Below are 22,912 nucleotides of genomic sequence, written 5' to 3' on the forward strand. Positions count from 1 at the left end.
GGCCGATCAGCTCTGACCCTCTCTAGAACCTGAGAGCTCAGCTACATCACCTGTGATCTTTGGCTAGTCCTCAGCATCCACAGCGCTGAAAAAAGATCACAGCACTGAATCCAGACAGCAGTGAAGATTCCTGCATAAATCCATTAAAACACTGCACCTCTCCACAAACAATTATAAAACTCCCCCACGGGCATAATTAACCATGATTCAACTTAAAGTTTAGATTTTAGGGAGTGCCAGCAATGTTAAGAAAGTATCTCGTCACATCATATGTCACAGATTCATAAATTTTTGAGCTGGAGGCTCATTCTTCTAAGTGGCAGAGAGGTTAAACGATGTTCCCAAAGCAAAGCCAACTGATAAGGAAAGTGGTCTTAGCCCTCAATCTAAAGATCACTCCTCAGTTTACTACACTCTAAAGGAGACACTTAAGAATTGCATTTCCTTTATCTTAGCTCTTCTATCATTGACTCTCCACACAGAAATGGGTACCTATTACTAACTCTTATTAGACTGATTACACCTTCCCTGCATTTTAATATATGAATAGTCTTTCAGAAACTGAAATCACTCATTTGAACCTATCGCTTCAAAGGTCGATTGCCTATCATTCTCTGTATGTTGCTAGCTGGTAACCATACACACAGCTCATGTCCTAAGGAAATATAATAAAAATAGACTTAGACCCTTCTGATGCAGTATGATGGAATAATCATTTTTCACATGAATGAACCTTCCTGAGAAGAAAAAAATTTCAGCACTGATAAAATTTTTAAATTGTTTTAAAATTGTTAAAGATTAAAAAAAATAATTATTTAAAACTGTAAATGCTTACTAAGGGCTTTCCATGAATCATATCATTTAATCCTTCCAATAAACTGGTGCCTTAGTTACCATCGAACAGATTAAGTGACTAACACAATGTCATAAGCGAGTTGATCATACAACCGAAATTTAAGCCAAGTATAATCACCATATATCTAGCATGAGTCATTCCACTCAGAGGTATTTACTCAAGCAATCGAAAGCATGTCCACACGAAGATTTTGCACATGAAAGTTCTTAACGGTTTTACTTGTGATAGCCCAAAAGTGGAAACAATCCAACGTCCATCAATGGGCCAACAGATAAACACTGTCACAAAGACACACAATGGGATGCTGCTGAGTCATAAAAAGCAACAGACACACAACGTAGAAGAATCTAAAATCAACTGAGTCAAGTGAAAGAATTTTGATCAAAAAAAGCATACACACAGTATGATTCCACGTATATAATTTTCCAGAAAAGGCAAGCTTTTAGTAATACAAAGGAGATCAGTGATTGCCTGGAAAGGGAATGCAGAAGAGACCTATGCATTCATAAGTGGAACTAAGTAATGATGGGGGTGATGGTTAGGTTTATTATCTTAGATGTGGTGATGTTCACACATCAACATACAGGTCAAAATTCACCCAATTGGACACTTTAAAGATGTGTACTTTACTATACATTGCTAAGTCACTTCAGTCGTGTCCGATTCTGTGCAACCCCATAGACAGCAGCCCACCAGGCTCCCTCGTCCCTGGGATTCTCCAGGCAAGAACACTAGAGTGGGTTGCCATTTCCTTCTCCAATGCATGAAAGTGAAAAGAGAAAGTGAAGTCGCTCAGTCATGTCTGACTCTTAGCGACCCCATGGACTGCAGCCCACCAGGCTCCTCCGTCCATGGGATTTTCCAGGCAAGAGTACTGGAGTGGGGTGCCATGCCTTCTCCATACTATACATTGATTATACCCAAATTTTAAAATCTTGGCAGTCCAACTCCAAAGTCTGTGCCCTTAACCACCAAAGTATATGGCCTCAGATATTATTAAATGTCCTACTGAGAAAAAGAATGCTGAGTTTATTTTTCGCAAACATTTTATTTTATATTGGAGAGTAACCAATTAACAATGTTGTGATAGTTTCAGATACACAGCAGAGCATCTCATACATATCCATGTATCCATTCTCCCCCAGACTCCCCTCCAAGGGATAGTTAGGGAGTTTGGGATGGACACACTCTGCTATATTTAAAATGGATAACCAGTAAGAACCGATTGTATAGCTCAGGGAACTCTGCTCAGTGTTATATGGCAGCCTGCATGGGAGGGGAGAGTATTGACTTTAATTCAGTTTTACTTTAGTGCAATTTCACTTACTTTAGTCTATAGAATATAAAGGGCTACTTGATGCCTGTTGTTCTAATTAGTGATTTTGTTACCTGCCTGCAAATTAAATCCTTAAGGACAAAGCTGGTTTTGATCCACGTGCCTGGACACTTTAAATGACCCCACATTCCTGCTGATTGCATTCATGCAGCTTCTGTCTTTTCCCAGCTGCCTCTGATCTCTACTGTTACTTTTTGCTTGTTTAGGTAAGGTTTTTTTAAACTTATTCTTTTAATCTATTTTCTTCACTGTCTGCTATTCCAATCCCTCGGGTTGTGAAGTTAAATAAAAGTGGTAAGCTTCCACTGCATACAAAATTAAGTTAAAAAAAAATCAAAAAGGTTCTGTTCTGAAGGAGGGCTCCTGCCACACCTTTTCTATGGAGGAAAAACGCTCTGTTATAGGAATTTTTATTGACATTGACGGTTAATTCATTTAGACTACTTAGCGGTGCACCTGAGACCCTCCCAAAATTTCTAAAATCTGAATGCTGGGTAATTGGCAATTAACCAATACAACTTATAGTATCAGCATTTTAAAACATTGCAGTAAAGCATCCCATGTTCTAATTTTAGTTTGGCAGGAAGAAATTTACTCTGAAGTTATGATTGTAGCAAATACTCATGTTCCAGGTTCTGAGAGACCTACAAGTCAGACACAAAGTAGAATTTGGAAGGGGGCCCATAATAGGAAGAGGTTTAAAGCTTACATGGCTTTAGCTACATAGGAAATCCACTTCTGATCTCAGAGCAGCTTATTCATAAGGGCATCGGAGACGTGGGACAGCTTCTTTTGCCTTCCTGGTTGGAGAATTATGTAGTCAAAGCTTGATTAGAACCGTGTATGAACCCCACTCAGACGCATCATCAAGGCCGGGAGCATGTCAGCTCAGTTAATGCTGGAATGAGGACCAGGGCTTTCTCCTTGTGGTCCTCACACTCCAGCTGCCCAGATGTCACACTCACTTCCCTCCTCTTCTTGATACCACTGCAGTTACTGCGTGAAGATGGACAGAGGTGAACATTTAGCACTCATCACCTATGGCCCAATTATCAAATGCCTTGGCCCAAAAATAAGGTACCTAGAACTTGCTTGGTCTTACCCATGACTAATCTGCCTCTAACTAATAGTTGACTGGGTATAATTATGAGCTTCCCAGAAGGTGCTAGAACTAAAGAGCTCGCCTGTTAATGCAGGACAGGAAGATTGCCTAGAGGAGGGCATGGCAACCCACTCCAGTATTCCTGTCTGGAGAATCCCATGGACAGAGGAGCCTGGCAGGCTATGGTCTATAGGGTCGCAAAGAGTTGGGCACAACTGAAGCAACTTAGCACACATGCTCAATTATATGTTCAACTGCCAATATTTTGTTTTAAAACCACAGAATTCTCTTGATAATCAACTTCTGACCAGTCATCAGAGTCCAACATATTCAAATGTAGCAAAGAAAACAAAAGAGCTGTCAAAATTCAACAAGAACTCAGATGAAATATTTGCATTTTCAAACAATACTTCAAAGTTTCCCTAAGAAAGAAAGGGAGAGATCACTTCTCATTGGGGTTGTTACTGCCAATACCCTCATGTGAACCTGAAGATTTGCAGTTGAGAATATGAGACCAAGAACTTTTTTGTTTTGGGGGGTCTTTTTTTTTTTTAATGTGGACCATTTTTAAAGTCTTTTTTGAACTTGTTATAATATTGCTTCTGTTTTGTTTTGGTTTTTTGGCCAAGAGGCATGTAGTATCTTAGCTCCCCAAATAGGGATCAAGCCTGCACTTCCTGCGTTGGAAGCCAAAGTCTTAACCACTGGACCACCAGGGAAGTTCCAAGAGTATGAGACCAAAAACTCTGAACATGAGCTTTTCATAAACCTGCTGTGCTGCTTCACAGGAGAACAATAAAAGTCTCCAAAATGGATTCAGACTGAAAGCTAAACACTGATCTAACATTATTATTTTAAAACACTGCTAAGTTACTACTAGAAGTGAAGTGAAAGTCACTCAGTTGTGTCAAACTCTTTGTGACCCCATGGACTATACAGTCCATGGAAGTCTCCAGGCCAGAATACTGGAGTGGGTAGCCTTTTCCTTCTCCAGGGGATCTTCCCAACCCAGGGATCAAACCCAGGTCTCCCACATTGCAGGTGGATTCTTTACCAGTTGAGGCACAAGGGAAGCCCAGCATACTACTAGCATTCACCTTAATTTTAGCATATTTTGGCCTGAAATCAGAAAGCTTGTGATTTTATCCTCCAAAAGGGTACTCATCAAGTCATTCTGAAGCCTGACCATCTATTAGATGGGTCAACGGACAGCATCCTTACAGTAGAAATTAACTAACCTCAGGGAAGACAGAAAACAAGAGCAATCAAAATCATAATAATGATTATCAAACACTGAACACTTGCTTTATGCTGGGAACGACGCCTGTTGCCACCAGCTTTCCTAAGATCCAGGCAAAGGAAATCTTGTTTTCCTATTAGAAGTATGTTGCAAATATTCTACAGTTTGTAGTGATATAAGCAGGAGGGCAGGCTGAATCCATAGCCCAATCTTATTGGCCTGTATCAGGCAGTTTGACTGTGTTCAGTGCACTTTCTGGATCCTTCTTCAGGAGAACAACTGGTTTACAAACAAAACAAGAAAATGATTTATATGTAAAGGCTGGATCATGTTCAGTGGCGAGCAACCTGACTGGTAGTGCAGGCTCACATTGCTTATCGTCTCTGCCTGAACCAGCAGGCAAGCAGTCCAAATGGCAGGAGAGATAAAGTAAGACAAGTGGACACAGCACTCACCTGTCCAGCAGTCCAAAGGTCCCCCTGATCTTTATGGTCACTGCCACCTGCATGGATGAAGCATTCTATCGTACACAGGGAGAACAGGTGTGTTAGCCACTCAGTTGTGTCCAACTCTCTGCAACCCCAAAGACTGTAGCCCACCAGGCTCCTCTGTCCATGAAAATCCCCAGGCAAGAATACTGGAGTGGGCGGCCATTCCCTTCTCCAGGGGATCTTTCTGACCACAGGGATCTGTGCTGAATAGTCATGCCATAGCAGCTGGGGGAGGGACAGTGTCAGTGAGGAAGTGTCTATAAACTGTTAGAGAAGGCAACTGCCAAAGTCATCAACTTTCATTTTTTAATTTTTTTGCATCATTGACCTTCAAGCAAACCCAATGGCCTCCCCAATATAACTGTCCCATGTCTTTAAACTTTTTCAAATATCTATAAGGCTTATGAATTAATATATCTCTCTCAGACACACACACACACACACACCCACATCTTTGTCTCTGGTCCTCCTTTTTCCTGGCTTTTTCTCGGTTTCTCTGCCTTTTCCTTCTGCCTCTTAAAACATCTCTTTTGGATAACAATTCCTCAAAAAAGAAAAAAATATCAAGATCATCTTAACTTGGCAAACGACAAACCAACCCACCCAACCGTGGCAACCACAAGCAACCCAGGGAGTCCTCAAAAGAAAGGAAATGAGGTTACAATTTTGGTCTCCCTGGGGCAAAATGCTTTCCTGTGCGACAGTGCACTTCACTTTATACAATCATTTTTAAACTAACTTATCACTTTATCCAGATTTTGTATAATACAGTGAAAGAATCCACTTGAAAGCCAAGGCATCCTTGCATTAAGACGACCTGCCATGGGTCAGATCAAGTTCCATTTTATAGGTTTTTTTATTGCCGCCCCCAGCTCTGCTGCCCTATGGTAATCAAAGTCAGGCTCATTCATATCATCTTATGTATATTTCAGATTTCCAAACTCAAGGTTTGAAGCCTAAATGTATTTTGTTTTTCAAAGAGTCTGAAAAATGATAGAGGCCCTGCAAAAATGTATCTAGATTGGATCTAAATGGAATTATACCACTACGGCTGAACTGAAGAGCAACTGGAATAATGCAATAGCTATTCGCCAAATAACTGGTGTGTCAGCGAGTGGCTTTGAATTATTTTTCTAGTCACCACTTGTGGTTTTATTCACCAGAGTATAGAAGAGATCTTAAGGCTCATTTTACCACTTCCCCTTCACTTTACAGATGAAGAAAACCCATAGTCCAGACAGGTAATGTGAATTGTTGAGATCACAAAGCCAAACACAGCATCTTTCTAACTGAATCTTTCATCTACTAATTATTAGCCTAGTATGTTTCAACAGCATACAGACTCCATCTTATTTGGCAATGCAAGAACCATTTGTTGAGCAATTAGTATGTAACAAATACTGCACTGGATCATGGAAATCAAATATGAACTAGGGTGAAAGACTCAGCCAATGAAGTCAGAAAAATTAAAGGTTTAAATCTGATGTCACTATTGACCATCTCTGTGGCTTTGAACAAATGCCTTAGCAGCTGCGAACGTTCAGAAGTCACTAAATTTCCAAACATGATTTAGTTGTCTCCTTCGTAAGTATGAACAATTTAATGAGATAACGCAACTGACATGCTCAGGCCAGTGCCTAGTATTTAAGGATTCATCACATGCTGTCGACGTTGTTCAGCTGTTCAGTCATGTCTGACTCTTTGTGACCCCATGGACTCAGCACGCCAGGCTTCTCTGCCCTTCACTATCTCCTGGAGTTTGCTTAAACCCCTGCCCCTTGAGTCAGTGATGCCATCCAACCATCTCATTCCCTGCCGCCCCCTTCTCCTCTGCCCTCAATCTTTTCCAGCATCAAGTACATGTTACCTATTATTATTATCACAAGTTGAAGAAAGCACCGCTCATACCTGCTCAAGTGCCAGAAATCCAAGTCTAGAAACATGCAGGGAAATGTGAATAATAAGAGTGAGTTCAATCCTGGAGTGAGTGAGTGCCATCCTGGAGGCACATGCAACGGGAACAAAGCCGCTGATTCTGCTAACGGAGAGGCCACCCTTGGGCAAGCCGGGCTGGGCCCCAGGTACAGACTTTTTGTTTTTATAACTTTTACTTAATTTTTTACTGATTCCATTTTGTAGCAAACCTAATCATGGCCTAATATACGAGGAGGAGTCAGGGAGGAGGAAATATCAAAAGACAGCTAAAATAATCAGCAGGGGATTTCCTGGCATTCTGGTGGTCAAGACCCCATGCTTCTACTGCAGGGGCTGCTGCTGCTGCTGTTAAGTTGCTTCAGTCGTGTCCGACTCTGTGTGACCCCAGAGACGGCAGCCCACCAGGCTCCCCCGTCCCTGGGATTCTCCAGGCAAGAACACTGGAGTGGGTTGCCATTTCCTTCTCCAATGCATGAAAGTGAAAAGTGAAAGTGAAGTCGCTCAGTTGTGTCCGACTCTTTGTGACCCCATGGACTGCAGCCCACCAGGCTCCTCCATCCCTGGGATTTTCCAGGCAAGAGTACTGGAGTGGGGTGCCATCGCCTTCTCCGCTACTGCAGGGGGCACGGTTCAATTCCTGGTCAGGGAACTAAGATCCTGTATGCTGCATGGCACAGCCAAGGGAAAAAAAAAAAAAAATGCAGTAAACATTTAAAAAACCTAACAGGCAAAATATAAGGCACTATTAACAGAATTTCACATAATGTTCAGCATTTTTCTGGTGATTATTTAGTTTCCAGGCTGATTAGAACTCCAATCTAATTGAATGTTTTAAGGATTGTCATCTCCTGTTTCTTTTTTCAGACATAAGTCATCCCTATAAAAACCAAGAAATTGGGAATATTCTCTACCTATGTCACTTCTATATGCTGAAAGAGGTCTATCTTATTTTTTCTTGATAAGAAATAAGGAATCTTCCTATATGATGGGAAAATGGCTCTCCAGAGGCAACACACTGGAGACTACAGCAGAGGAAATAAAAACATAGGAAGCGGGAAGTGAACAATTCCAAAATCAAATTCTGGCTCTGACTTTGAGCAAATTACTTAAGCACTCTGAGTCCAATTTCCTGTACAAGAGAGAAAGCATACCTTTTGTATGGGAGCTAGTGATGATTAGAGGATGTAATACAGAAAAGAGATATTTTTTAAAGGCTCTTAGTTCAGAAAATTAAAAAGGGAAACCTGGAGAAAAAGTTGACCTTATGAGTAAAGGAACTCTAACGAGTATCTCAGAAAATAAAGTTGAGATAAGAGATCAGGGCAGGAATGTATCACTTTGTACAGCAGAAACTAATACGGCATTGCAAAACATCTACACTCCAATAAAAATCAATTTAAAAATTAAAAACATAAATAAAGCAGGGATTTGGGGAAAGGAGATGTGAAAAAGACAGAGAAGGACAAACAGTGTAATAAGCATGTGACTGGGGAAGAAACAGAATCCTTCCAAAATGTATTATGAAAGAACCAATTCACTTCAGGGGTCACATACAGAAGGATACCCCTGTGGCCTCCAAGAATAAAGGCAGCTCCTGATATAGACAGCCTGTCTTAGAAGAAGGAGTTTTCACAACGGGGCAATCTGGTTTTATTAAGTTTATATGGGATGTGTAAGCTGGCACATTAAAATTTTCTCTGAAAACTGAGTCTTGCCTGCCTTGGGAACTGCTCTATTACATCAAGAGGCCCAATACCCACTAAACTTTACAAGGAAAGAGATCCATAGACATATCTTTGAAATGGAATTTGGATAATTATTTACAGCAGGAAGCGGGGGTGGGGAGCTTGAACCTCTGTCCTGACCAAAGCTATTAACTCCCAAGAATTAACCGAATCTGGGTCCCTGCCAGGAAGTGAATGAATGTCTTGCTTTGAACACTGATGTTTAGATATGACAATTAAAAAAAAAAAAAACAGGCAGTATTGCAAATGATGATTTCATTTACTTCCCTGTGGAGGATAAATGTATTCATTGTCTGAAGTGCAAAATTGTCATGGACTCTACCATCTGTGACTAAAAGAATTGGACCCACTACTTTCTGTGACTTTGCACAGGGATTATCTCCCCACTACTAATAACAGCATTAGGTCCATATGCAAAAGTAAATCTAATTTTTTTAAATGATTTCCAGGGTATCTTTTCCAGGGTTTTAAATTTATTTACAAATATACACACACATCTTATTCGAAGGTTGCCTCCACTGAAATGTGAGGTCACCCAAATCTCTTCCTGGCACTTGAACAGCAGAAAAATGTCCATGGAGACCTTTCCTTACTCCAACTTTCCAATCACATGGATGAAAAAATCAAAGACCTTCTTATCCTAATCTTCTGTGAGTTTTTCTCTAAGTAGTGTGTCTAACAGCTGTCACCTCAAACATCGAAATCTCTGGATTCACACTTCTGATAAATGACTCTTGCAACATTGTACTTGTGAAATCCACTAACCAGCTGGGAGCTCAGAACTTTAACTCGGGCTGTCACCTTCAATCCATCATTGCGGATGGCAAATGAATCACAGCTCTCCAACTGGGGAGCTCACCAAACTCACGAAGAACAGTAGCAGTCAATTAGGCAGGTTGGGAACCAGCTTCCCAGGCTCCTCCTCCAACAGACAAGCCTCTAGTTCAAAGGAGACGTAAGTAGAATCCATGGAGAAGACAGAGTTCATACATTTCCCTTGGCAAAGGAGCCCTGCCAAGCCCTACTTGCCATCACAGGAGCCTGGATGAAGGGAAACTTGTCTTCCTGCCAAATACAGACTATGTGGCAATTTCCATCAGCTGGGAATTCTCTCCAGGATGTTGGGATGGCCTGACACCAGTGGTATGCCCAGGTCATTGGTAGGAGATGGGTCAGCAAACATGCCCCCATGGGAACACACGCAAAAAGGACATTCCTCAAGAGCATCCTCATCTTGAAAGGCCATTTGGTCCAGATGAAACTTAACTGGTGTAATTTACATAGTTTCAAGTGACGGAGCTGTACGCTGACCACTGAAACACCCTTTGGGAAACATGGTTAGAAAGTATCCTTATGGCTGTATGTTTCAGAACTCAGTGGGCATTTAATTCTCATGGCCATTTCTTCCCTTCATCTCTCTGCTGAGGCTCTAGGAATAATGCACGTTCGTTGCTTTGCTATTCTTAGAAATACACATCTGACCACCTTTACTCATTCAGGCAAATTTCCGCCTCTACAAGTCAATCCACTGCATTGTCCATGCAATGCAAGGCCCATTTCAACTCTGCTAAGGCTGAATCTTTAAAACAAACAAACATTAAAATGATGCAACTTCCGGGAGCTGAACACATTTACAGACTTGTCATCACCCAGGGTTCTGGACCACACATGCCCTGCTACAGTACCTATCACTGGAGAGGAGGAGGGGCTGATTCTGTAGAACGTCACCTCAGGATCACTTCTCAGGGTGCTGATGGCTTCTATCTTATTTCTTTTCCACTTGAAACTGAAACCCTGGTCTGTGGGGTCCTCTGGATCTCCTGCATCGTAACTACCAGCGGGGCTTTCCCTCCCTGTGTCTTCTGGCTTCTTGCCTCCTGCCGTGACCAGTCCTTTCTCTGCCTGCCTTTATTCTCTCTCTTTAGTGATGTGTTACTACACTCTGATGTTCTGTTGGTTTATTCATAAAATCAAGAAACACACACTTTCATACATTAATGCTTATATGTGGAATCTAGGAAAACGGCATAAACTGTTTTTACAAAGCAGGAACAGAGACACAGATGTAGAGAACAAACATGGATATCAATAGGATTGGGGGAGGGGGTGGGATGAATTGGGAGATTGGGATTGCCATACGTACACTACTATATAAAAAACAGATAACTAATAGGAACCTATAGTATAGTACAGGCAACTGTACTCAAAGCTCTTTGGTGACCTAAATGGGCAGGAAATTCACAGAAGAGGGGATATGTGTATACATGTGGCTGACTCACTTTACTATATATCAGAAACTAATACAACATTGTCAAGCAACTATAGTCTAATTTAAAAAAGAAAGATATACACTTTTAGAGTTAGAAAGGATCTTAAAGGACAGCATTCGAGCCAAGAGGACATCCTGCTGAAGCCTGAATAATTCCTTTCTCCTACAAAAACCTATTTTACCATTAAAGACTATGGTAGAAAAGTCTTCATCACGCAGGATCCAAATCACTGTTAAAGTCTATACTCATTGATCTCATTCTAACCCTTCAGGAGATGACAAAGTGGAGAGTAAGGAATACGGGCTTTAAAGACCAAAAGACCCAAGTTAGGATCCTAGTAACACCGTGGTATTGCTATACAAGCTGATGCATAAGACCCAGCCTCAACTAGATACCAGGCCACCACATGATTTGGGGTGATTTCTGGGCCTTGGACTGATCAGAACACAGAGGACATTAAACAGATGATCTTACTTTTCTCTTTCTCCTTCTTCCACATGAAACTCAATGTTTTAGATGCATTTGAGGTCTTAAATACTTCTTGGTTTCAAATTCTTAACACTAGGGGTGACTCTCCCTTGAACATGTTCTAAATGATTCTGTTCTGAACATGGTACCCAGATGGAAGGCACTGCCTCATGTGTGTTCAGGCTAGTGTAAACTAGAACCAAGCCTGATCACTTAAGACAGACTCCGGTTCAATCCCCTCTCCACCCCAACCCTGTGCCATGTCAAAGCTTTTTTCGATCATATTTTTCTGCCTGTATTCCTTGTCTTGGCACTTGAATCTGTCTCCCTTTGGTACAAAATCATGGATGTTCCTGTTAAATTTTCACTGGGGGTCTCAGATTTTCAACCTAGAAACATTTCAGGGTAAGATTCTTTTAAAATAATCACGAGAAATGTTATTTTTCCAGTCCCAACCTTTGTATGCATGTTTGTATAATGAATGTGTTTAAAGAATGAAGTTTATCATTAACATCAAAGGCTGACAAAATGGTTTGTCATTGCCCTACTGGGTTCTATGCACTTGATTTAGGCCTGAATCCAAGGGTCTTCTATCTCTGGGTCTTATTTAGTTTCAGATTTTCACTGGGTGGGAAGATCCTACAGTGTTTCCAAGCTGTGCTCCTAATTCAAGAAACATGACTGTCTCAGATGCTGAAAGAGGAGATGGGTGGTTATCATCCGACACAGTTCCTGGCACACGACAATGGCCATCTGCCCTTTTCTTATGTCAGTGTCAGAAAAAAAGGGGCCAATACCTTAAAGAAATGAGGCCGCTTAACAAACATTGTCCTGGGACAGATATGGGCTGCCTTCTGCAGCTCAGAGAACTAATTAGCATTCATTCTCTGTAACAAGCAAGTTGCTAATTTGATAGAAAGACCTAAGTAAATTTGCAGCTTCCCTTCATCATATAATATTCATTTTCATTTAGCAACTCGGTCATCTCATGCTGAATATTAGTTTTGAAATTTTAATTAACTATGTATCTTTTACTCAGTAACCACAAACACCAAGTTGAATCATTCAGCTAGAATATAAATGGAATTTACAAATGGCTGAAGTTGCCTATGAGGCAGGCACATGGAAATTTGTCCAATATAATAAGCAATGATAAAAATAAAAGTGAATATTTTCACAGCAGTTTAGGATTTATGAAGTGCTTTTCTAATATCTTGACAGAATGTGGTCCACTGGAGAAGGGAATGGCAAACCACTTTAGTATTCTTGCCTTGAGAACCCCATAAAGAGTATGAAAAGGCAAAATGATAGGAAACTGAGAGAGGAACTCCCCAGGTCAGTAGGTGCCCAATATGCTACTGGAGATCGGTGGAGAAATAACTCCAGAAAGAATGAAGGGATGCAGCCAGGCAAAAATAATACCCAGTTGTGGATGTGACTGGTGATAGAAGCAAGGTCCGATGCGGTAAAGAGCAATATTGCATAGGAACCTGGAAAGTCAGGTCCATGAATCAAGGCAAATTGGAAGTGGTCAAACAGGAGATGGCAAGAGTGAACGTCAACATTCTAGGAATCAGCGACCTAAAATGGACTGGAATGGGTGAATTTAACTCAGATGACCATTATATCTACTACTGAGGGCAGGAATCCCTTAGAAGAAATGGAGTAGCCATCATGGTCAACAAAAGAGGCCGAAATGCAGTACTTGGATGCAATCTCAAAAACGACAGAATGATCTCTGTTCGTTTCTAAGGTAAACCATTCAATATCACAGTAATCCAAGACTATGCCCCAACCAGTAACGCTGAAGAAGCTGAAGTTGAACGGTCCTATGAAGACCTACAAGACCTTTTAGAACTAACACCCCAAAAAGATGTCCTTTTCATTATAGGGGACTGGAATGCAAAAGTAGGAAGTCAAGAACCACCTGGAGTAACAGCAAATTTGGCCTTGGAATACGGAATGAAGCAGGGCAAAGGCTAATAGAATTTTGCCAAGAGAATTCACTGGTCATAGCAAACACCCTCTTCCAACAACAAAAGAGAAGACTTTACACATGGACATCACCAGATGGTCAACACTGAAATCAGATTGATTATATTCTTTGCAGCCAAAGATGGAGAAGCTCTATGCAGTCAACAAAAACAAGACCGGGAGCTGACTGTGGCTCAGATCATGAGCTCCTTATTGCCAAATTCAGACTTAAATTGAAGAAAGTAGGGAAAACCACTAGGCCATTCAGGTATGACCTAAATCAAATCCCTTATGATTATACAGTGGAAGTGAGAAATAGATTTAAGGGACTAGATCTGATAGAGTGCCTGATGAACTATGGACTGAGATTTGTGACACTGTACAGGAGACAGGGATCAAGACCATCCCCATGGAAAAGAAATGCAAAAAAAGCAAAATGGCTGTCTGGGGAGGCCTTACAAATAGCTGTGAAAAGAAGAGAATCGAAAAGCAAAGGAGAAAAGGAAAGATATATGCATCTGAATGCAGAGTTCCAAAGAATAGCAAGAAGAGATAAGAAAGCCTTCCTTAGTGATCAATGCAAAGAAATAGAGGAAAACAACAGAATGGGAAAGACTAGAGATCTCTTCAAGAAAATCAGAGATACCAAGGGAATATTTCATGCAAAGATGGGCTCAATAAAGGACAGAAATGGTATGGACCTAACAGAAGCAGAAGATATTAAGAAGAGGTGGCAAGAATACACAGAAGAACTGTACAAAAAAAGATCTTCATAACCCAGATAATCACGATGGTATGATTATTGACCTAGAGCCAGACATCCTGGAATGTGAAGTCAAGCGGGCCTTAGAAAGCATCACTATGAACAAAGCTAGTGGAGGTGATGGAATTCCAGTTGAGCTATTTCAAATCCTGAAAGATGATGCTGTGAAAGTGCTGCACTCAATATGGCAACAAATTTGGAAAACTCAGCAGTGGCCACAGGACTGGAAAAGGTCAGTTTTCATTCCAATCCCAAAGAAAGGCAATGCCAAAGAATGCTCAAACTACCACACAATTGCACTCATCTCACATGCTAGTAAAGTAATGCTCAAAATTCTCCAAGCCAGGCTTTAGCAATACGTGAACCGTGAACTTCCTGATGTTCAAGCTGGTTTTAGAAAAGGCAGAGGAATGAGAGATCAAATTGCCAACATCTGCTGGATCATCGAAAAAGCAACAGAGCTACAGAAAAACATCTATTCCTGCTTTATTGACTATGCCAAAGCCTTTGACTGTGTGGATCACAACAAATTGTGGAAAATTCTGAAAGACATGGGAATACCAGACCACCTGACCTGCCTCTTGAGAAACTTATATGCAGGTCAGGAAGCAACAGTTAGAACTGGACATGGAACAACAGACTGGTTCCAAATAGGAAAAGGAGTACATCAAGCTGTATATTGTCACCCTGCTTATTTAACTTATATGTAGAGTACATCATGAGAAACGCTGGGCTGGAAGAAGCACAAGCTGGAATCAAGATTGCCGGGAGAAATATCAATAACCTCAGATATGCAGATGACACCGCCCTTATGGCAGAAAGTGAAGAGGAACTAAAAAGCCTCTTGATGAAAGAGGAGAGTGAGTAAGCTGGCTTAAAGCTCAACATTCAGAAAATGAAGATCATGGCATCTGGTCCCATCACTTCATGGCAGATAGATGGGGAAACAGTGGAAACAGCGTCAGACTTTATTTTGGGGGGCTCTAAAATCACTGCAGATGGTGAGTGCAGCCATGAAATTAAAAGACGCTTACTCCTTGGAAGAAAAGTTATGACCAACCTAGATAGCATATCGAAACGCAGAGACATTACTTTGCCAACAAAGTTCTGTCTAGTCAAGGCTATGGTTTTACAAGTGGTCATGTATGGATGCGAGAGTTGGACTGTGAAGAAAGCTGAGCACCAAAGAATTGATGCTTTTGAACTTTTGGTGCTTTTGGTGTTGGAGAAGACTCTTGAGAGTCCCTTGGACTGCAAGGAGATCCAACCAGTCCATTCTAAAGGAGATCAGTCCTGGGTGTTCTTTGGAAGGAATGATGCTAAAGCTGAAACTCCAGTACTTTGGCCACCTCATGCAAAGAGTTGACTCATTGGAAAAGGCTCTGATGCTTGGAAGGATTGATGGCAGGAGGAAAAGGGGATGACAGAGGATGAGATGGCTGGATGACACCACCAACTCGATGGACATGAGTTTGAGGGAACTCTGGGAGTTGGTGATGGACAGGGAGGCCTGGCGTGCTGCGATTCATGGGGTCACAAAGAGTCGGACATGACTAAGCGACTGAACTGAACTTTCTAATATCTACATTACCCATTTTAAATACTTGAAAACAGCAGGAAAACAAAAGATGAAAATGAAGCAAGGGACAACTTAAATGGCATAGGAAATTGGGAAAATAATTTTATTATTCGTCTTTTTGTCTTCATGTACCTTATATAGTGGACTTCCCTGGTGACTCAGCAGTAGAGAATCCACCTATAGTGCAGGAGATGCAGGTTTGATCCCTGGGTCAGGAAGATCCCCTGGAGGAGGGCAAGGCAACTCACTCCAGTATTCTTGCCTGGAGAATCCCATGGGCAGAGGAACCTGATGGGCTACAACCCATGGGGCAAGAGAGTTGGGCACAACTTAGCAACTAAATAACATCATCATCTTATATTGTAACTGGTACATAGTAAGTACTCAGTAAACACCCATTAAGTGAATAGATGGAATGACTCACCATTATTATGTTTGCCCAGAACCTGTGTGCACAGGACATGCTCCTGAGAGACTGAACAGGCACTTTTCTGAACGAAAACTGGACAAAATGACAACCTACGAAATCTGGGAACGTCAATGACTTTGCTAGCAATCATCTTTGTACAAGTAGTTAAATGCATACTGTATTTGATAGAAGATTCCAGAGACATCGAAGAAGGGACCAGAGCAGATCCCTCTCCTCTGTCTGAACTCAAGGATGTGGAGTCCTGGTACCAGCAGAGGCCCCTTGTGCCCATCCACCTCTTTCAGGGAGTCCAGACGGATTTGAGTGAGTCTGTCCTGGTTCTCAAAGCTTCCCTGGTGACACAGTGGCAAAGAATACATCTGCCAAAGCAGGAGACGTAAGAGATGTGGGTTCGATCCCTGGATCAGGAAGATCCCCTGGGGGAAGACATGGCAACCCACTCCAGTATTCTTGCCTGGGAAATCCCATGGACAGAGGAGTCTGGTAGGTTACGAGCCATGGGGTCTCAAAGAGTCAGACATAACTGAGCAACTAAGCAGTTTTGCATAAATCCTGCTTGGGAACAGATTCAACTCCACCACTTAGAAGTACCTTGGACAAATAACAAAATTTCTGGGCTTCAATTTATTCATCACTAATATGGGAATAATAAGATAATTATCCCATAATAATATGGGATAATAACATGTAGGTATTTCAAATAAAACTATACTAATATAAGTAAATGTGCTTAGAACCGTGCTCTATACCCTACAGGTACCATATATGTGTTTTGAGTTAGCAGCAGTCATATTTCCAGTGCCCAACAGAATGCTTTACACAAAGAACTGATAATGTGATATTTGTCAAACGAATAAGCCTTCAGACTTGTTTCTACTTGGAAGAAATGTCTATTTTTCATAGTTTATAGTTTTTGGAATCACTCAAAAATGGTAAAGGACAGAGTGGAAGGTGGGCAGACAGGTGATTCGGAAGTTCATTCAAGGTGGTATATGGCATTTTCTTAGAAACCAAGCGACTGCAAGGAAAGGTTGTGTCAAGTAGACTTAACAAAAACATAAAGACACCAATTAGGCAGCCCATTCCCTTTCAGAGAACATGTGCTGGTCTGTGGAGGCAAAGTTTGCTTCTTTAAGGTGGCCCCAGGTCTCATACTGACTGAAGAAAGGCTTTTCTAAAGTTTAATCCATGTATAAAGGGAAAGAAGAAAGCAAAAACAGTAAAATGTCAAGTTTTTTTTTTTAAGTGTCAGAAATGGAAATGATGCAATGAATTAATCTCTACTTCCTCTGATGGAGTGTATTAGCTCAGTTTTTAGATTAATATTGTCTGATTCTCTTCTGATCTATGTGAAGATCATATTGGCCCTACTGTTAAATCTGGATTGCCAAAGCAGAAATGCCTGGGCTAAAACAAAAAATGCCTATAGATACATCATCAAGAAATACAGCTTGCTTAACGGAAGGGCTTGCTGCTGTAACTAGATATTATGTGGCAAAAAAAAAAAAAGTACTGGATGATTTGTCTCTTTAAACCTGTCAATCCAACCTCTTTGGAGAGTAGTAAACTCATCATATCATTACAGCGATTTAGAAAGATCATTTAAGAAATCATAGTACTGAGCCGAAACCTTGTGCCATGATTAGAAAAAATTAGAAGCATTAAGTTACCTATAAATAGGAAATCAACATATTAACCTTTACTTTATTTAAAGAGGCAGACACAACCTGCATTGCAAATGAGGGACATTCGCATACACTTATCCCCTATTCCTATCAGGATTAAATCCTCCTGAGAAGGCAGTGTCAGAGAGGGGATTAAAGCATCATGGTTCATTCAGTCCCCTAGGGGAATTCAACAATATTACCTGCAAGCCACAGACTGACCCAGGGAGTATCAGACCACAAGGAAAGGGATGGACCCAAAGCTGATGCTAATCCCAAGAAACTAAGGTGAGTTTGTAAAATGAAGATTTACACATGTTTTTCTCTTAGCCAATTTATGAGCTATGCTGGCAGAAGAACCGTTTTCTAATGTAAAGGAAAAGAAACAGAGGGAAGGCGGGAGGCAGAGAGGGAGGAAGGAGGGGGAAATGGAAGGAAAGAAGGAAGGAAAAAAGATAACTAATTTTTTTTTCAATTCTTTACATGAGTACTACAAACCATTAATTATTTGTAATTCAGCATGTCTAAGAAATGAGCAGGTAATAAATATTAATGTGTGCCGCCTCTAAAAGAAAAAATAAATCCTGCACCCAGTAGTAAAAATAAATAACCCCTCCCATATAGGTAACTCTACTCCAGAATCTGCTTACATAATGATATTATGCCTTTCATTCATAGTTGTCATCAAAAATGTTTTCCCTCCAAAAACCAATTATTGATTTCATGTGTGTGTGCGAGCATCCTCAGTCTTGTTCAACTCCTTGCAACCCTGTGGACTGTAGCCTGCCAGGCCCTTCTGTCCACGAGCCTTCCCAGGCAAGAAACTGGAGCTGGTTGCCATTTCCTCCCCCAGCGGATCTTCCTGACCCAGGGATCAAACCCCTATCTCCGGTGTCTCCAGGATTGGCAAGTGGATTCTTTACCACTGAGCCACCTGGAAAGCCACGATTACACAGGGGATAATGAAAGGGAACATCTATGATGTTTAAGGCACTGGGCTGAGGATTTCACATACATGTTCCTCATGTTTTCCTCTTAAGAAACTCGTGAAGTAGGTACTGTGGGTTTTCATTTCCTGACTACAAAATGGGGATCAAAATATCCACTGAGCAGTTCCAAAGGCTTTCTTAAACTGCACCACGGTATTTTTAACCAGCATAAGGGATGGTGAAAGGAAAGGTGATGAGACACAAAGTCAGCAGCTTTCTAATAACTTCAGGCAGTACTTGTAACTGAAACCCTGGGAGCCCCAGCTTCCAGGAAGACTCTTGTCCCTGGTCTGCTTCTGTGGATGTCTGGCCCTAGGATGAGCATGTTCTCTTTTTTTATTTTATTGAAGTATAGTTAATTTACAATATTATATTAATTTCTACTATATGGCAAAGTGATTCAACTATACATATTCTTTTCTATTATAGTTTTTCACAGGATACTGAATACAGTTCCCTGTGCTTTTCAGTAGGACCCTGTTATTTATCCATTCCATAAGTAAGAGTTTGCAGGTGCAAACCTTAAACTCCCAATCTTTCTTTCCCCACCCCCCACTCCTCCCCTAGGTAATCACCAGTCTCTTCTCTATGTCTGTCTGTCTCTGTTCATAGATAAGCTCATTTGTGTTATATTTTAGATTCCATATATAAGTGATAAATGTAAAGTGGTAGTCAGTCATGACCGCCTCTTTATGACCCCCTGGACTGTAACCCACCGGGCTCCTCTGTCCGTGAAATTCTCCAGGTAAGAATACTGGAAAGGGTTGTTATTTACTTCTCCAGGGGATCTTCCCAACGCAGGGATTGAACCCTGGATCTCCTGCATTTCAGGCAGTTTCTTTATCGTCTGAGCCACCAGGGAAGTCCTATATAAATGAAACCATATGCTATTTTTCTCTTTCTGATTTACTTAGTCTGATAACCTCTTGGTCCATCTGTGTTGCTGCAAATGGTATTATTTCATTTTTTCTATGTGTGAGTAGTATTCCATTGTATATACATACAACAGTCTTCTTTATCCATTCATCTGCCGATAGACAGTTGGTTCTATGTCTTAGCTGTAGTACATAGTGGATCAGCATATTCACAAACCTGCTACAGAGTTCACATTTCACGTCCAGTGCCTGCTGAAGTCATGAGGACACAATCAGGTTCTACGCGAGTGTATGCAAAGGCAGTATGACAGGCTGGGGCTGCTAACAAATATTCGTATGTTGAACAGAATTTGCTGTAATAACTGCTGTCATTATAGCCGACTTCACAAAAGCAAACGGTGATGTCAAGAATATACAGTCCTCACTTCTCTTTGGTTTCTAGGTACTACTGGTATTTCCCACGAGAACATGAAAATCATGGTAGAACATTTTGATTCTCGTCTTGATCACATATGAAATGTATCGTCAAAAAGGCATCTTGTTCTTTTCTGCCTTCCTCACTATGGAATGGAAATCAGTGTATTTCAGTCTAGGGATTCTCTTAGCTAGACACTATTTTAAAAGAAAAAAGTGCAGAAGCTCACAGAAAGTGACAGTGGAGTGGTCTTCACCGAAATACACATTTCAAAGAGACAAGAACCTCTTATGTCACAGGAAAAGAGACAATCCTATTAAGGAATACAGATTAATCTGACCTTTATCCAAGTGCACACTGGATCAAGAATTCAAACAGCCTCACACACAGCAAAGGGAAATAGACTCATGTTTCCAGAAATGAGAAGTTGCTGCTGCTGCTGCTGCTAAGTCGCTTCAGTCGTGTCTGACTCTGTGCGACCCCATAGACGGCAGCCCACCAGGCTCCCCCGTCCCTGGGATTCTCCAGGCAAGAACACTGGAGTGGGTTGCCATTTCCTTCTCCAATGCATGAAAGTGAAAAGTGAAAGTGAAGTCTCTCAGTTGTGTCCGACTATTAGTGACCCCATGGACTGCAGCCCACCAGGCTCCTCCGTCCATGGGATTTTCCAGGCAAGAGTACTGGAGTGGGGTGCCATTGCCTTCTCCGAAATGAGAAGTTAAGTTGGCCTAAAAGCTGTGTTTTAATAAGAAGCTATAATGTGATTGTATGTCTCAGACAAGGGGAAAATCCAGACTTGTCACCATACTTGTGCACGTGAGCTTGAAGAGGCCTCGTCAGCCTAAAGCACTGCATGCATATGACTTATGATTATGAAATGCTACCATGGAAGATCACAGAATCCCTTTTTTTCCCCCAAAGACCTGAAAGAAGAGGAGATACCTTCTTCAGTGAGAGTGAGATCCTTCTCTAAGATTCTATGCACTTGGGTAGATTTTCTGATACATGAACCTCCTGAGTATTCATTTTTGTACATTCTAAGGATACTCAGACATACTCTGAATGGATAGGTTACAGCTATTCCAGAAACACACACGTCTGCTGCTTCGGTATCCAAAGGTCACTACTCAAAATCTGTGCTCTTACTAACAACATACCACACTGGGATTTGTATTCAGGCTATTTTGCCTTGCTTAGGATACTAAAGTGTTATCCAATGGGAAGTGACCATCTCCAGTTCTCTGATGGAAGAGAAAATACACAAATCCTAAACACCTACGTTGAAGCCACATCTGTAAAGCTTTAAGTGTACAAAACTGCTTTAAATCCTAAAACAACTGTAAAAGACATGTATCATTAAAATGTCATGGATGATAAAACAGTATCATTCGCAAAAATACCTGCCCCAGACCACACAGCTGGTTAAGAAGTGAGACCCACTTCAAACCCTGAATCTGATTTCCAAGTCTATCCTTTGTAATCCTACCTGACAGATCTTTACATTGATCATGTGCCTACCTGACCTATCCATCTCATTACTATTAATGGAGGAATGAGAACTAGTAATTCTGGTTCTTGACTGGGTATCAGGAAAAAGACCACTCTTTCTGTATCAGTCCATCTAAACCCTGCCAAAGAACTTGGACATTTATGTAGAATATGGACACCAACCTACAGACTGGGAGCAGAACATGGAAGTAACAGTGAGGTGATGTGATTATCTTCCAAGAATCATGAAATAAAGAGTAGCACACTGTCTTCTAAAAATCAGATGGTAAAATTAGAGCAGAGATATGTAAAATCCCCTTTCAGAGACAGACTAGTTCTTATGCCCAACAAAATCTGAAAATATATTAACATATATGGTAGTCGGGATGTGGGAAAAGTGAAAGTGTTAGTCACTCAGTTATGTCTGACTCTTTGGACTGTAGCCCACAGGCTCCTCTGTGCATGGGATTCTCCAGGCAAGAATACTGGAGTGCCATTCCCTTCTCCAGGGGATGTTCCCTACCCAGGGATCAAACCCGGGTCTTCTGAATTGCAGGCAGATTCTTTACCGGCAGAAAGAGTATTAATCAGAAGAGAGGACAGTCAGAAATTGACAAAAGGGAAGACAGAAACCACAACAAGCTTAGGCAGGGCCAGTCCCCCTACTGACCAGAAGCTGTGTCATACTCACACCAAGCCTAAGGAGCCTGGTCCCAGCAGAATAAATTCCTACAGTGAACATGGACATATTAGACAATATAAGCTTGGAACCATAAAATATTTGTCAATTATCTAAACCTACCCTCAGTCTCTTGAGAAACCTATATGCAGGTCAGGAAGCAACAATTAGAACAGGACATGAAACAACAGACTGGTTCCAAATAGGAAAAGGAGTTCGTCAAGGCTGTATATTGTCACCCTGCTTATTTAACTTATATGCAGAGTACATCATGAGAAACGCTGGGCTGGAAGAAGCACAAGCTGGAATCAAGATTGCCAGGAGAAATATCAATAAACTCAGATATACAGATGACACCACCCTTATGGTAGAACGTGAAGAAGAACTAAAGAGCCTCTTGATGAAAGTGAAAGAGGAGAGTGATAAAGTGGCTTAAAGCTCAACATTCAGAAAACTAAGATCATGGCATCTGGTCCCATCACTTCATGGCAGATAGATGGGGAAACAGTGGCTGATTTTATTTCTTTGGGCTCCAGAATCACTGCAGATGGTGACTGCAGCCATGAAATTAAAAGACATTTACTCCTTGGAAGGAAAGTTATGACCAACCTAG

At 41.2% G+C, this 22,912-nt stretch overlaps 1 protein-coding gene across 28 annotated transcripts in view; it reads right to left on the bottom strand.

The window, feature by feature from the left end:
- Positions 1-22,912, bottom strand: part of LOC129643032 (uncharacterized) — a 150,185-nt gene that overhangs the window by 54,657 nt on the left and 72,616 nt on the right. For 4 of the 28 annotated variants that reach the window (XR_008709997.1, XR_008710000.1, XR_008709993.1 and 1 more), the window contains 2 exons: positions 4,990-5,054; positions 2,902-3,188 (listed from right to left, as the gene is read on the bottom strand). The exons of 8 other annotated variants lie outside the window; for them this stretch is intronic. Coding sequence is in view for 2 of the 20 variants with exons in the window: in XM_055567111.1 (XP_055423086.1) it covers positions 3,186-3,188; positions 4,990-5,054 (68 nt within the window). In the remaining 18 variants the exon portion in view is untranslated. Of the gene's footprint in view, positions 1-1,890; positions 3,189-4,989; positions 5,055-5,476; positions 5,570-15,891; positions 15,937-19,934; positions 21,233-22,912 lie in introns of those variants that run through there. 16 more of the 28 variants (XR_008709994.1, XR_008710001.1, XR_008710003.1 and 13 more) reach the window with 9 other exon arrangements.

This window comes from Bubalus kerabau, chromosome 2 (assembly GCF_029407905.1).
Source record: "Bubalus kerabau isolate K-KA32 ecotype Philippines breed swamp buffalo chromosome 2, PCC_UOA_SB_1v2, whole genome shotgun sequence".
In the NCBI taxonomy this organism is placed as follows: Eukaryota; Metazoa; Chordata; class Mammalia; order Artiodactyla; family Bovidae; genus Bubalus; species Bubalus kerabau.